This window comes from Montipora capricornis, chromosome 1, assembly GCF_036669925.1.
Source record: "Montipora capricornis isolate CH-2021 chromosome 1, ASM3666992v2, whole genome shotgun sequence".
NCBI classification, from domain to species: Eukaryota; Metazoa; Cnidaria; class Anthozoa; order Scleractinia; family Acroporidae; genus Montipora; species Montipora capricornis.
In genome coordinates, this window is record NC_090883.1 from 36,941,019 (window position 1) to 36,955,912 (window position 14,894).

At 41.7% G+C, this 14,894-nt stretch overlaps 2 protein-coding genes across 3 annotated transcripts in view; both read right to left on the reverse strand.

Moving 5' to 3' along the window:
- LOC138041059 (plexin domain-containing protein 1-like) overlaps positions 1-8,338 on the reverse strand; it is a 170,497-nt gene extending 162,159 nt beyond the window's left edge. Inside the window, exon 1 of one of the 2 annotated variants that reach the window (XM_068886851.1) lies at positions 8,052-8,331. In XM_068886851.1, coding sequence (XP_068742952.1) covers positions 8,052-8,166 — 115 coding nt within the window. In that variant the 5' untranslated portion in view covers positions 8,167-8,331. Of the gene's footprint in view, positions 1-8,051 lie in introns of both variants that reach the window. The other variant, XM_068886843.1, reaches the window with a different exon arrangement.
- Positions 8,339-9,660: 1,322 nt separating this feature from the next.
- LOC138041230 (plexin domain-containing protein 1-like) overlaps positions 9,661-14,894 on the reverse strand; it is a 7,010-nt gene continuing 1,776 nt past the window's right edge. The window contains exons 3-4 of the mRNA XM_068887002.1: positions 14,252-14,431; positions 9,661-12,591 (exon numbers count right to left, since the gene is read on the reverse strand). Coding sequence (XP_068743103.1) covers positions 12,490-12,591; positions 14,252-14,431 — 282 coding nt within the window. The 3' untranslated portion in view covers positions 9,661-12,489. The remainder of the gene's footprint in view (positions 12,592-14,251; positions 14,432-14,894) is intronic.

The window sequence follows — 14,894 nt, forward strand, 5'->3', positions numbered from 1 at the left end:
ATCGTCTGAAGATTATAGCACTCGTTTGCTGATTAAGCATGAGCGCTTGTTTCAGTGATTAGGTCTTATATATTTATCACGTTCTTAAGGCACTAAAACTACTGCCGAGCCGCCGAGCCACTCTTATATATCTACCTCGATTTAAAGGAACTAAAACCACTGCCGAACCGGCGAGCCGCCGAGCCACTCTGTTATATATCTACCTCGTTCTTAAGTCACTAGCGACATAACAAACTCCCTCGTTCTATGATTAAGATTCCACGACTTAACACCGCTACCCTCAGAATTAAGTTTGACGCGTAGCCCCGCGTAGACGCGTAGCCAACACATAAGAAATTGCCTCGTTCAATGATACAGCCTCCATGACAAAACACTACGAACACCGGTACCCTTAACCTTAAGTTTGACGCGTAGCCACGCGTAGACGCGTAGCCAGCACATAACAAATTGCCTCGTTCAATGATCCAGCCACCGAAGAAACTTGACGCGTAGACGCGAGGCCCTTCCCCCCTCCCCCCCCCCCCCCGCCTCGATTTCAACGGGGTATTCTGCAATTGCTCCCCTGGAGCTTTCTGCCCTTTGAATATACACCTGGCAAGTAAAAAAGGATTTTCAATTCACAAGTTCCAGGAGCCCAGAGCGAACCAGCAAGTCACTTTCCTAGAAGTGGGTCATGTTAGAAAGTTAGTGACCGTAAACCAGCTAGAGCAAAATATTTGGCTGTCTGCCACAACAGCTTAACATTCTCATTGATCAAATAATGATTGATAAATACAAGACCGACTCAATTTTCGCACCAACATCTAATTCAATTACATTAAAGACTTTACCAGTCTACGACGGTGACCCTAACTTATTTCACTTACGTCAATGAGAAAAAGTCCAGATTTGGAGGTAGGGTAGCGATAAGCATAGAAACACCATGCAACAACACTGATCACCAACACTAGCACAATAAAGATGGCAACAATAGCCCCAGCCCCAATGCCCTTGTCCTCGGATTGCTGGCGTTTTACGGCTGCTATTGTGCCCGCTAATGCTGCTGTTGCTGTCGTAGTACTGCTGCTTTCAATGTTGTTTCTGGTTTTGGTATTGGTAAATTCTGTTTTTCTGGTTTGGGTAAATGCTGTCGTTGTTGGTATGCCCGGTAATGCTGTTGTTGGTGTCGCAGTACTGCTGCTTTCAATGTTGTTTCTGGTTTTGGTATTGGTAAATTCTGTTTTTCTGGTTTGGGTAAATGCTGTCGTTGTTGGTCTGCCTGCAACACACCTCTCGTCCGATATCTGAAATTCACGTAACATAAAAGAGTTTTTCTAACATAACGGTATGACGGTAGGACGTGACAGTATCCCTTTTGTTTTATGGGAAAACTCTTCTAATAGTTAAACAATGGACATTCCAACGGGTCACGTCAACAAATAACACGTCATGGAAATAGTGTTTGGAATCTGAAGAAAAGCAGGCAAAATCTAACTAAGGATGAGTAAGGACACTAAAGGCCCGGGGGAGGGGGGGGGGGGGGAAGACTCCAATATGAAACAGACGGGGATGCCCGTCGTCTCGCTTAGGGGTGTAAATTTTGGATTTTGGTCTCGCTTAGGGTGTTCCGGGCAAAGCGCCAATATTTTAAGCCGCCAAGGTCTCGTTTAGGGTTCCGCGAAGAAACACACAATTAAGCGAAGAGAAATAGAAGTCAAATTTTCTTTTTAACTTGTTTTTAGGGGTCAAAATTTGCTTAAGCCACGCCCAGATTAGTCTGCTTTAGGGGTCACAAGAAGCTTGAACCACGCCCAGATGGTCTTCTTTAAGAGGTTAAATTCAAATTTCCGATGAGCATCCCCGTCTGTTCCATATGGGAGTCCCCCCCCGGGACTAAAGGACGGCAACGGATGTGTAAGGACGCTAAAGGACGCTAAGGATGTGTAAGGACGCTAAAGGACGGCTAGGGATGTGTAAGGATGCTAAAGGGCGGCAACGGATGTGCAAGGACGCTAAAGGACGCTAGGGATGTGTAAGGACGCTAAAGGGCGGCAACGGATGTGCAAGGACGCTAAAGGACGCTAGAGATGTGTAAGGATGCTAAAGGACGGCTAGGGATGTGTAAGGACGCTAAAGGAAGGCTAGGGATGTGTAAGGACGCTAAAGGGCGGCAACGGATGTGCAAGGACGCTAAAGGACGGCTAGGGATGTGTAAGGATGCTAAAGGGCGGCAACGGATGTGCAAGGACGCTAAAGGACGCTAGGGATGTGTAAGGTCGCTAAAGGGCGGCAACGGATGTGCAAGGACGCTAAAGGACGCTAGGGATGTGTAAGGATGCTAAAGGACGGCTAGGGATGTGTAAGGACGCTAAAGGACGCTAGGGATGTGTAAGGATGCTAAAGGACGGCTAGGGATGTGTAAGGACGCTAAAGGAAGGCTAGGGATGTGTAAGGATGCTAAAGGACGGCTATTCTCATGAGTTGTCTAACGCCTTTAATGATCATTTTTCTTCCATTGGGCCTAAGTTAGCAAATGATATTCACGCCAATAAAGACAATTCTTCTCATTTGGATTATTTAGCTGAGACTGGTCACTGCACATTCGAACTAAAACCGACCAGCGTCTCTAAGGTTCTTCTTCTTTTATCCAGATTATGTGAGTCAAAATCTACTGGTTTGGACAGAATATCTGCAAAACTCTTGTGCGAATGTGCTGACTTAATAGCCGAATCACTCTGTACTATCTTTAATCATTCTATTGTTTCTGGAATTTTCCCTGATGAATGGAAACTTTCGAAAGTCATCCCCTTGTTCAAACAGGGTAATCGTTCAGATCTAAATAATTACCGCCCAATTTCAGTAATTCCAGTTGTAGCTAAAGTCTTTGAGAGAATTATTTATGATCAACTCTATAATTACCTTACTATACACAAACTCATTTCAAGACACCAATCGGGATTTCGACCTCTTCATTCCACTGTCACTGCCTTACTTGAAGCTACCGATAGCTGGGCTTACAACATTGACCAGGGTAATGTAAACGCAGTCGTTTTCTTGGATTTAAAGAAAGCCTTTGACACCGTCGATCACGATATTCTTTTGTCTAAACTTGCGAAATATGGTGTCAGTGGCACTTCATACAATTGGTTTAGATCATACTTGGACTGCCGCAAGCAACGATGTTTTATAATTGGTTCTCTCTCTGGGGACCATTTCCTTACTTGTGGTATACCTCAAGGTACATTTCTGGGTCCACTCCTTTTTCTAATATATATTAACGACTTACCTTACTGTCTATTAAATTCTGAACCTCGAATGTATGCTGACGACACACACATAACTTTTTCTAGTAATAACACCCAAAGTATTAACACTGTTTTAAATGAGGATCTTGCTAGAGTTGAAAAATGGCTAACTGCTAACAAGCTTACTCTTAACGCATCTAAAACTGAGTTTATGTTAATCGGATCGAGGCAAAGGCTAAGCACGTTTCACAACCCTCCGTCACTTATTATTGACGGTGCACCTATAACCCAAGTTACCTCTACGAAATCTCTAGGTGTTCATATTGATCAGACTTTATCTTGGAATGTTCATGTTGAGACTTTATGTAAGAAAATCGCGTCTGGTATTGGAGCGTTGAAGAGAGTGAGGTCTTTCGTTCCACATGAGACTCTCCGATCAATCTTCATGTCTTTAGTACAGCCTCACTTTGATTACTGCGATTCTGTCTGGGGATGTTGCGGCAAAACCCTAGCCAGTAAACTTACAAAGCTTCAAAATCGCGCTGCGCGTATACTCACTTACTCGAACTATGATGCCAACGCTGATAACCTTATCCAAAAACTTGGATGGATAAAACTTGATTCTCAACGAACAATCCATAAGGCTGTGATGGTTTATAAGTCGCTTAATGGTCTTACTCCCGATTACCTTAGTTCTAAATTTGTTGACCGTAGTAGCGTCTCCAGTTACTCCTTAAGGGACACAGAGGGCAAACTAGCTATCCCACAGCCACACACAAACTATATGAAAAATAGCTTCAGCTACACTGGAGCAGTTCTTTGGAATAATTTACCAATCGAATTGAGGCAGGCTGACTCCCTTAGAGCGTTCCGGGCTGGCTGCAAGCGTTTCTTTTCATCAAGTTAATCTACAATTCTATACACGGCACTCATGTAAAGCAGGTTTTTTATTTTTTTTTATTTTGTCATTTAATATTATAGTTATATTTATTGATAACTTAGAACAATTTTGAATAATGTAGCTGTAGTCGTTGTGTAATTTGTAATAATTCTGGTAATTAATTAGGTTTTTATAGTTGCGACTGACGAGTTTACCGTGTCTAAATAAAGTTATCCTATCCTATCCTATCCTATCCTAAGGATGCTAAAGGACAGCTAGGGATGTGTAAGGATGCTAAAGGACGGCTAGGGATGTGTAAGGATGCTAAAGGACGGCTAGGGATGTGTAAGGATGCTAAAGGACGGCTAGGGATGTGTAAGGACGGTAAAGGACAGATAGGGATGTGTAAGGATGCTAAAGGACAGCTAAGGGTGTGTAAGGATGCTAAAGGACGGCTAGGGATGTGTAAGGACGGTAAAGGACGGCTAGGGATGTGTAAAGACGCAGAGATATTCGAAGAAATGTTTTACTCAAATGTATGGAGACGCCATGTTTGTGTCCCTCTCAGGGGCACAAATATGGCGGCCGGAAGCTGACAAAAACATATGTCATCGAGTTTTGCTATAAAAAGCCAGTAGTCTTCTTCCGAGGGCTCATGAACATCTATGTGAGTACTTATTCTCATACAAGGACTCTTCAGATTAAAAAATCTCAGCGGATAAGTCACTTTTTTAAGTTACATGATAGCATTCGCGACCACAATTTTAACATCGTGTGACGCAAAAGCTTAGAAATTCAACCTTGCTTTATCACAAGACGAAAAACCCCACCAAACTGAAAATTTGTGGAAAGGCAAGTCTTCAGCTGTTCTAATAACTAACTAAACTAAAATCTGAAAAGGGATTGATAATTCCTTATTTTTTAGTTTTGATGACGTCACGTGAAAACCAAGAATCAGATTTCTTGCACCATACTGTGGAATGAGCTTCCCTGTCGGATTATATTTCTTGGTGTTTTGTGATCTTCGGACGCATTAATACTTTTCCTGTTAGTTTTTATCTAGAAGCGATATTTCGGAATCTCTCAAAATGTCTCTGTCTGAAAATTAACCTAGACCCGGCACCAGTAGTGGCGCACGTAGAGCCGCATGTCAGAAATCTGGTTGACCTCCGTATAGCAGCCCTCCTACCAGTGTCGAAGTGTTTCACGCAACCATTATTTGTTACAAATGCAAACGTGAATTGGAGAAATAAGAAAATTGCATTCAAGTCCTGGAATTAGAACTGAAAAAATTTAAAGAACTTTACGTGGAGTCCGTAGAGCAGTTTCAATATGACTCGAGGCATTGAGGTGTAAAGATGTCAGAAGCTCGCTCCGGTACCTTCGCCAAATTCCCAAACAAAATCTAAGCGTGCTTGTTCGATTACGCCCCTTTAAGGCCACCCAACAGCAAACATTCATCCAGCGTCAGAGACAAATTCACCTCAATCTGCCAGCCATGAATTTGTGATTATCTTGTCACGATCGCTACTGTCACGTTCATAGTCTTCTAGTATTACACCAGTGAAAAACCAGTTTGATCGTCCACCTCGACTTAACCAATGGCAATCCTTATAAAAACGGTTTGTCGATCGACCAATGAAACTTCCAGGGTCAAAACTTGACTCTGGAAGTGGAAAGCGCAACGTGATTGGGGCGGCATGTTCAGAAAGGTTAACAGCCTGTACCAGAGGTTTTTCTCGCCGCTTCGTGACTCCCTCTTTTGCCGCTCTTTTCATAGCGAGAAAATAACCTCTGGAATCCAGGGTATTCCTCTTACTCTCACAGGCCCAGAACCAAAGGGGAAGATAAAACCGGCAAAAAGACAAGGGGTAGGATGCTAAAATTTTCTTTATTGCCGTTATAGACTTTATACTGTACTGTTTCAGAAATGAGTGCCATCTTGAAAAATCAAGCCTGTGCAACGGAAATGAGAAACTTGAAATACATAAAAGGTAATAAACTCATTACACAACTGTACTTAAGACTTACATTTCTGACAGAAACTGAGCTGCACCCTCTTATCTCCCATTCTGCACGATGGCGATCTGCTCCATCTGAACACCTGTTGCGGAAACATGGAAAAATGCCGTAAATGGTTAACACAAATTTGGGAGCTTAAGCACGCGCGTTTTTGAGACGCGGACGGCAACCGGAAGAAAACATTCCGCGTGCCAGGACAGTGGTGTCTCCCAGATTTTTATACTCATCATCTATAATGGATAAAAGATACTTGGCAATGTAAATGTGGTTGTGTGAAAAATAATCAAAAGAGAAAACAGCTCACTTCCGGTTGCCGTCCGCGTCTCAAAAACGCTCCTGCTTAAGCTCCCTAATATTGGCCAATCGCATAATGTTGAAAAGGCATGAACCTCAAAAAGCGCATAGGCACCATTCCAGGAAGTTAGTAGATTGCGAGCAGTTCCTTGTTTGTTTCATTCGTTGATCTTGTGAGCGAGCGGAAATCGAGACTTCCACTCAGCCCCAAATTCCGTTAGCTCGCGCTTCGCGCTCGCTCACAAGATCGACAAAGGAAACAAAGAGGGACCGCTCGTAGTCTAATAACTTCCTGGAATGGTGCTTACGGGTTTTTTGAGGTTATTTTTTGGTCTGAAATGTGAAAACAAAACGTACAAGCAAAAGAAGTCCATCAGAAGAGTTTAAATTCAATCAAAAACGAGTCAGAAGTTTAAAAACCTTCGACTTGAAGTGCATTAAAGTTGACGATCTTCTATTTTCCTGAGGGAGACAATACTATCTCCCGAATTCTCTGTTCATAAAACTACATTTAGGGTGGTTAATACCAGTTTCAACACTTCGAGGAGACACTCTTTTTAGAAGGATTGGCACTACACACTGTATAGCGTGGAACAGCAGTCTTATGGTACCAAATGAAACACCGATTATTTCCAAACAAGATCCGGTCGTTCTCGTGACGTGATAAGTTCATCTCTAAAGCAAAGTCGGTGACCCTTATCTTTTATTGCTGGAAAGTGATCAGAAGGCCATGATGAAACTTTCTGCAAACCTTTAAAAAAATTTGTACCGCAGAATCAGAGCCTCCTTAAAAAATCACAGATTAAGGTGGCTCTGAATTCGCTGTACAGACTTTTTTGACCTTTGCAGAAAGTTTCACCTTTGTCTTCTGATCACTTTGCAGCAATGAAAAGTGGGGGTCACCAAATTTGTTTTTTAGATATGAGCAACTAGTGATAAAATAAAGGGTCTTATTATAGGGCTTTCCCGTTGCCACGGTGACTTATTATGTCACGGTAATGATCACATCTTGTCCAGAGATAATTGGTGTTTCCTTTGGTACCATAACGTCACTAATACGTGATAAAGCGTTGTAGTGCCAATCCTTTTAATAAGACCGTTTCTTAAAAGCGTTGAACCTGGTTTGAGCCATCTTAAATAAATCTAACGGACGCATGCTTCCTAACTGATAACCCATCTCAATTTGATTCTTAACCACCTTATATGAATAAAGCAACATCGGCAAGGAGCATTCTATTTCCCGAAGATAACAACTCTATACTTCCGTAAGTTAATTAAATTCCTGATCATTTTCAAGGATAAATTAGGTGGCCCCTTGAACTGGCTCTGCGCGATTGATGTGTCTTCTAGTATGTGGATTCCGTAACTGTGAAGCGAATTCTAATTTAGGTCTCACAAGAGCTTAGTGATGTTGGCAATGTGATCGCTACAAAACAGTTCTAGTCAACAGACCCAAGTTCCTATGCAGGCCCACGACATGAAGCGTAGACCCAGCTTGTTGCCATCACAACCTTCTATGTGATGACAACAACCTGTCATCTTGCCATACGGCCTTAAAACGCTGTTGTAACGCAGGTGAATGGGAGCAGAATTTAAAGTGGAGTGGAATAAAGGTTTTATGCTACACTTACTTTGTGGCTGACTGCAACTTGTGGGAGTCAAAATAAGGCTATTTGCTGCTACAAAAATCACAACATGATGCGCCCAAGCAAATGTGTCTTCCGTCACAAGACTCGACGAGAACATTAGTAATCGAAAAGAAACGACACTGCAACGGTTATATTTCGTCACATAACAAAAAGATCCATTCCAGTTTGTTTGAAAAAATATCAATTGTTTGCTATGGTCGCATCGGCAAAGTCTGTTCTAAACGGGAAAACACTGAAGCTTTGAAATGCCTGAATCATCTGCATACAGTGATGAATATTGTGTGCAATGCATGATTGAGTCGCCATTGAACCGAGACAGATATAAATCGACGCACGAACGATTCATTTGGTCATTTGATAAAAAACAACCCTAACAATTTGAAATAAATATAATCGTGACAAACTGCCCGTGCTCAAGGCCTGAGGCGTGAACATGAACACCGGACAGGTTTTTAAGATCACAGAAAACAAAACAACTGCGACGTTTCATGAGCATTTGTCACTCGAAAAACTCCGCCCAGCCTCCTGCAGGATATGAACGTTTACTACGCGGGACTGAAAGATCAATCCATGAGAAGCGTTCGAAACTAGATCAACCGGAAAAATTGTTGTTATATAGCAAAAGCTACTGAATATTACTGAAAACTTGAACGTACTTGTTTGTCCGGGCTATAATCTTCAAGTCAAGTGATTTCATATTGTTCAATCTCGCAAAGAAATTTAACTCCGCGGCAAATTGGACCGCTACTACATCACCTTGCACATAAGTGTCGGGCTCGAAATGCACTTTCACGTCATTTATATGTAAATACTACAACTTGTACCATCCAACTTTTTTTCTCCTTAAAATATATTTTCCGTGTACCTATTACGAGGTACACAGTGCTCGTTTTCTTCGCAACATGATGACCAATGGATGATCGTTTCCCGCAAAAGGACTGGGGCGAGTTACAAAGCAACTTCTTAACGGGAGAAGAATTATCATGATAATGATTGCACTTAAAATTAAGGACGGTGCCTACTTTTTAACTTAGTACTATTGTTATTGCGCATACGTTCTGCGCATCTCCAGATACTCGGATTTCCTATCGGTAGTGCATACTAATGCAGGGATGTTTTTGCGCGGTTTAAATTCTGGCGGAGAGAGCAGAACTTCGCAAGTGCTCTAGCTTGGTATCCAAAAAGAAAATTGGGGGTAACCATGCATTTTTCAGAGATAATTAAGCTTTAATTTGGAAAGGAACGCCATACATTGCTTTGTATTTAAAAGCTTTTTGCTAATATTGTTGATTAATTATCTTTGAAAAATGCGTGGTTACCCCCAATTTTCTTTTTGGATTTTAATAACACTCGTTGAGATCTGCTTTTCCCGCATATTCAGTAAACCGCCCAAATAAACCTTTGAATTAGTAGGCACCGTCCTTAAAAGCTCTTGAGCAGCAAAAGCGGCCTTTATTGCCTCTCTTCAGATGGCCGGCGTAAATAGCCGCCATCTCCGAAGTCGCAATGTTATGCGCACTTTGAGATGCGCGTTGGCAAACAAGGGAATCACCTTAATTCAAGGCAAACACAAAATCAACGCAAGCAGAGATGGTTGAAAAGAGCAAATTTTAATAGCCTAAAATAAAACCTAATGCAGTTTCTCTGCCCAATCATGGCAAAGGCAACAGAGTAACGTGCCATTCAAAGTACAAACGACATGCAAGTCGCCCAAAACAAAGGAAAATGCTCGTTTGGAAATGTGATTGATGCTCAAAGCCTGTTGGCGCTAACCGCATAGTTAAGAGGAATTAATACTTAAAGGTTTCCTTGGTATTTAATGCTGGTTAGCGCTAACCATACTTCGAGCAACCCAGTCCATGTCGCAATCGCGTGATTACTTTTGAACAATTGAACTCAATTTAAAAGCTCCTCTACCTTTCCAGAGATCATTTTACCGTTGTAGCTAAGTTACCTGGCCTAATAATGGAAGCGAGGCTGCCAGTGACCCTGCTTTGAGCTTTTCTGATGTCTGTATTAATGCAAACTCACCAGCAGCCTCGCAGTCATTCATAGGCTGGGTCACTAATCAAACAACTGTAAAATGGGCTATTTGTAGCCTTTTCTAGAGTCGCACAACTTCTCTCAGGTTAGTAGTAGAGATCATCACCAATGCAATTTAAATAGATCTACATACCATACAAGAGGCAAAGGAAAAAATTACAGCATAAAATTAAATAATAGCAACTCCATCGAGGAAACAACCGGCCGCGTTAATGACATAAATAATGCGGCTTAACGCTTGAGAATAAAATTGGGCTTGGATGTGACATTTTTCGCGGCAGGGTCTGGCACGAGAAACCTGCGCAAACAATCAACCTCGACCACTACGCCTCGATTACCAGCCGCTGTTTCGGGAAACGAGCCCGCAATAACCTTCCGAGCCAGACCCGAAAGGGCAGCAAACCTCTAGCCTATAGAGTGTTTTCAAATGACGTCACGGCGGCCATGTTGGAAGAATGAAACAAAGAAACAGCGGCCATGTTGGAGAAGTGAAATACTCTTTTGGGAATTGAACTCTATTTTTACAAAAAAACATTCCTTTTGTTTTTGTATGCAAATATGGCTGCTGGTCACATGAGCGAAAACACTCTATTTGGGCACGTGAATAATTGTTGATCATACATTCGGCAGAAGATTTCAAACCACTACTGTTAACCGACTATCACGCATCGTTTTCCAAGCCCATTCATCAGCGTGTTTTCTTTGAATAAGTACATGTTATGAAGAAAACTTGAACTTTGAATTTTAACACCGTTGTCCGGCTGATTTGAATGAGTAAATTTTCCTGCTTATTGCAGTGAACTCTAATTAAGCAAAACTTTCTTCATTATTTTACGGAGATGTGCCAAGTAACCTTGCCTTAGGATAGAAGCGAGGCTAGATGCGAAACCTCGCTGCCTTCCTCATGCCAATCAAATTGTTTCAATGCTAACAATAACTGTTGTACGAGGACAAGTCAACTACGGTCTCGCTTCCATACTAAGGCCTGGTCACCGAGTAAACAATTTACAATACATTTCTCTGAGTGCATTAAGGAGGCTCGAAGGGTTTTCAGCTGAGAGCGCGCGCGTAAGCTACACACGCAATTCTGAAAGCTGCTCGCGTCAGCCCATGATTCAAAATGGGTCACCAGAAATAAACACGTACCGCTAATTTCGCTCCCCTTTCTTCTAATTCCCATATATATGGAATATAAATAGGCAACTACTATTTAGGAAAACTACTAAAATGGTTCACAAACGGTTTAATGGTCACTAAAATCCGCTTGTTAAAAAAAATTGACGCATTTCAAAAAAACTGATTTTTCTGAAAAACTGACCTACAGATTTTGTTGAATTTTAAATACTTAAGAGATAATTCCTGGCATTATCTGGTAACGCTGAATGGGAAGATTTCACCGTCCCGTTTTTTTCGAAAAAGAAAATATATCTCAATTTTAAGGCTCAAAGAAATGCCTTATATCGTTGCCATGGTAACGTTATTTTGGAGGAAAATGTGATGTGAGAAATCTAGGGGTACTTAATACTTAATACTTGAGGGTACTTAATACCCTCGCCAAATTTTGTCTTGATATGATTACCCTAACTGTATCTAAGGACAGAGTATGTTTATTTGTTTGAAAAAAGGAGAAACTATTTCGAGCCTCCTTAAGTGTACTTCATGACGAATTATTGACATTTTTTTTCTCAAAATTGCTTTCTAGTACAAAGGGGTCTTTTAAAATTAAGTATACCTTGACAAATTCGACCCAGCGAACAGTTTGACAAACTTTTTTAAAGTTAGAAAAATACAACATTAAGTTTTAAAAAAAAACTCTATATTGCCTGACGTGGTGCTATTTATTCTGGCACGAGGCCAGTGAACGCGTGGCAAAAGAGAATTTGTGCTAACGCGAAATGAAGACATGTGACATTTGTCTGAACTAGCTTAATGTTTCTCCGGCAAAAGTATGCAAAGAACTAAGGAGAATACCACAGAATTCCGAAAATAAGCCCCGGGGTTTATATTTTTCAAAAGCCCTTTTTGAGGGGCTTATTTGTGGAGGGGCTTATATACAGAGGGAATCTGCGTTACAAAATTAAAAAAAAGTACGTTACTGTACCGTTTTTGCCGCTTTGATTTATTTTGTATTTGGGTCCAATTTCCAAGTATAAGCCCCCAGGGGCTTATATTCGGAGGGGCGATTTAACGGGGGATTTTTTCGTTAAGATTTTAGGGGGCTTATTTTCTGTTTTTTACGGTAGATCAATTAAATACGACCAGAATAAGCAACTACTAAGCAAAATTTTTGGGAGCCCCTTGACAGACAAAATGACAGCATAACAGTACTACTGCTTCATTAACTTTCGTTTTGACCTCGATTCTTGTCCAGGCTACATCACAGCACTTGCGGTTTAACGTCCGACGGGGCAGCCGCACCAGTGTTTCCACGTGACCCACTAGAATCGCGGTTAAATAATTCTCTGGGGCGACGGGACATCTGAATTCGGAACACGAAATGTTACTACCCAGATTGATTGTAAGTGTGGTTTCTAATTACAGCACAAATTAAAAGAATGGGAGGCGCGGTGGCCTGTGGTTAGTGTGCTAACCCGGACCACTCGATCCGGAGTCGGGTCCTGGCCGGGGACATTGTGTTGTGTTCTTGGGCAAGACACTTAACTCTCACGGTGCCTCTCTCCACCCAGGTGTATAAATGGGTACCGGCGAAATGCTGGGGTAACCCTGCGATGGACTGGCATCTCATCCAGGTTGCCACAGAAACCGGGATAAGCTCCGCCTCTGAAGGGCCACTTGGCTCGTAAACAGACTTTACTTACAAATTAAAAGAACTTAAAAGAATGGAGTTGTGGCACATAGATTTGCACTTCTTTTTAGCTTGTATGCTTTGTTTTCCCATTTCAGACCACGTGATTTTGTCGAGGCAAGTTTCCTTTTGTTTTTTCAAACGTTATGTGTACATATACATATGCACGTGCGGAAGACGACACTTGAAAGAAACTGTTCTCTAGAGTAACATCACGAGGTCAGAAATGGGAAAACGAAACGTACAAGCTGAAAGGTTTCGTGCATGGTGATGGAGCGGCCATTTGGTCAAAATCGTTGCACTTAATGGAGAATCAATTGAACAGGTGCACGCGTTTCCTCTGTCGCTTTTACAATTTTCTATCCGTCACTGCACACCTTCTCATTTACGCCCCATTAATGAGAAAATAAGGGTTTTCTCTTAGACCAGTACAAGACAACACTCAGACCATTGAATAAGCACTGCCTTCGTAATCACAACTGCAAATGGTTGGACATTCAAGTCCACTGTGATAGCTACTATACACCGTAAGCCCGGTTTCACAACCCTTACAAGTTCGTTTATTCCGTGGGACGTTCAAGGACCCAGGTACTCTTCAAAGAATTCACTACTTGCACAATCCCATAATACACCTCTATTACCCCCCCCCCCCAAAAAAAAAAAAAAAAAAAAAAAAACCTTTGCATAACCATTGTTTGCAATTTCTCCTGGGACATGAAAATGTCCCAAGAGTCCCAAGAGAAGTCGAAAACAATGCCTATGCAGATTTTTGGGATGTAAAAGAGGTGTATTATGGGATTTGTGCAAAGTAGTGAATAGGGAATGAAGTTATTAGAGCGGTTTTCAATTGAGTGTCGAAAGTAATTAGCCAATTGCTTTGGTTTTGCATTACTTCACTCAGTGATTGGTTCAACCAACTTTTTCCACCAAACAAAAGTGAAAACAAACCCAATCGTGGCTCGCACGTGCACATTTTCCCGCGCTTTGTGTCGGCTACATGTCGTAACTTCGAGTTTTGATTGGTTTACTGAATTATCCTCCGTCATTTTTGATTGGCCAAAGTAATTACTTTGGTTTCGGTTTTACGACACTCAATTGAAACTCGTTCTATCAGAGGTGTACTGGTTCGTCCCATCCAGCCGATAAGGCCGGCTTGTCGAGATATCTCAAAAAGCCCCATGGTGTAAGAGGTCACTAAAGCACAAATAGCCCTAAATTCATGAGGAGTTGCTCGATGTTGGACAAATAGAACATAAACAAATACAAAAATATTATGTCAGTCGTAATCTACAAGTTAAATTCCTACTCTGAAACCCGTTTACCCCAAACTTACTTCGATTAGAAAGAGTCCTGATTTGGTGGTTGGATAGCGATAAGCGTAGACACACCATGCACCAATGCTGATCACCAACACTAGCACAATACAGATGCCAAAAATAGCACCCGCCCCAATGCCTCCCTCAGATTTGCGAGGTTGTTGCGTTCCTTTAGGAGCACATCTCTCATCTGAGCTCTGAAATTGCAAGAGTTTAAAGAAGTCGTAGGTTGTTTCGACCCAGGTAGAGGATTCCCTGTAAAATCTCTTAATATCCCCAAAACTTCCTAAAAATCTCCAATTCAGTCCCTTGTTTGACATCTGACTGCTATCCCTAAACCCTAACCCTAATTTATGGACTTGACCCGGTTTTGACATAAGAACAGTAGAAATTGAATGACACCGCTCCATTGAGAAGGAATGTAATGCTGGGATAACCTGATGCCCTCTTGCCCATAGTTGTCTTTCTTGCAGAAAAAATGAGGCCAACCGAGACTGTGGCAGACATACTACGATGCTGAGCGCAATGAATTGTAAAATACTGAAACAGCGAGTGTACAGAATAGGTTTGGATACAAAGACCGGATATTTTACTCACATTTTTAGGGTATCAGAATATTTGTAGAAACGTTGGGGGTTTTCGTTGCTACCTTTTTTCCGG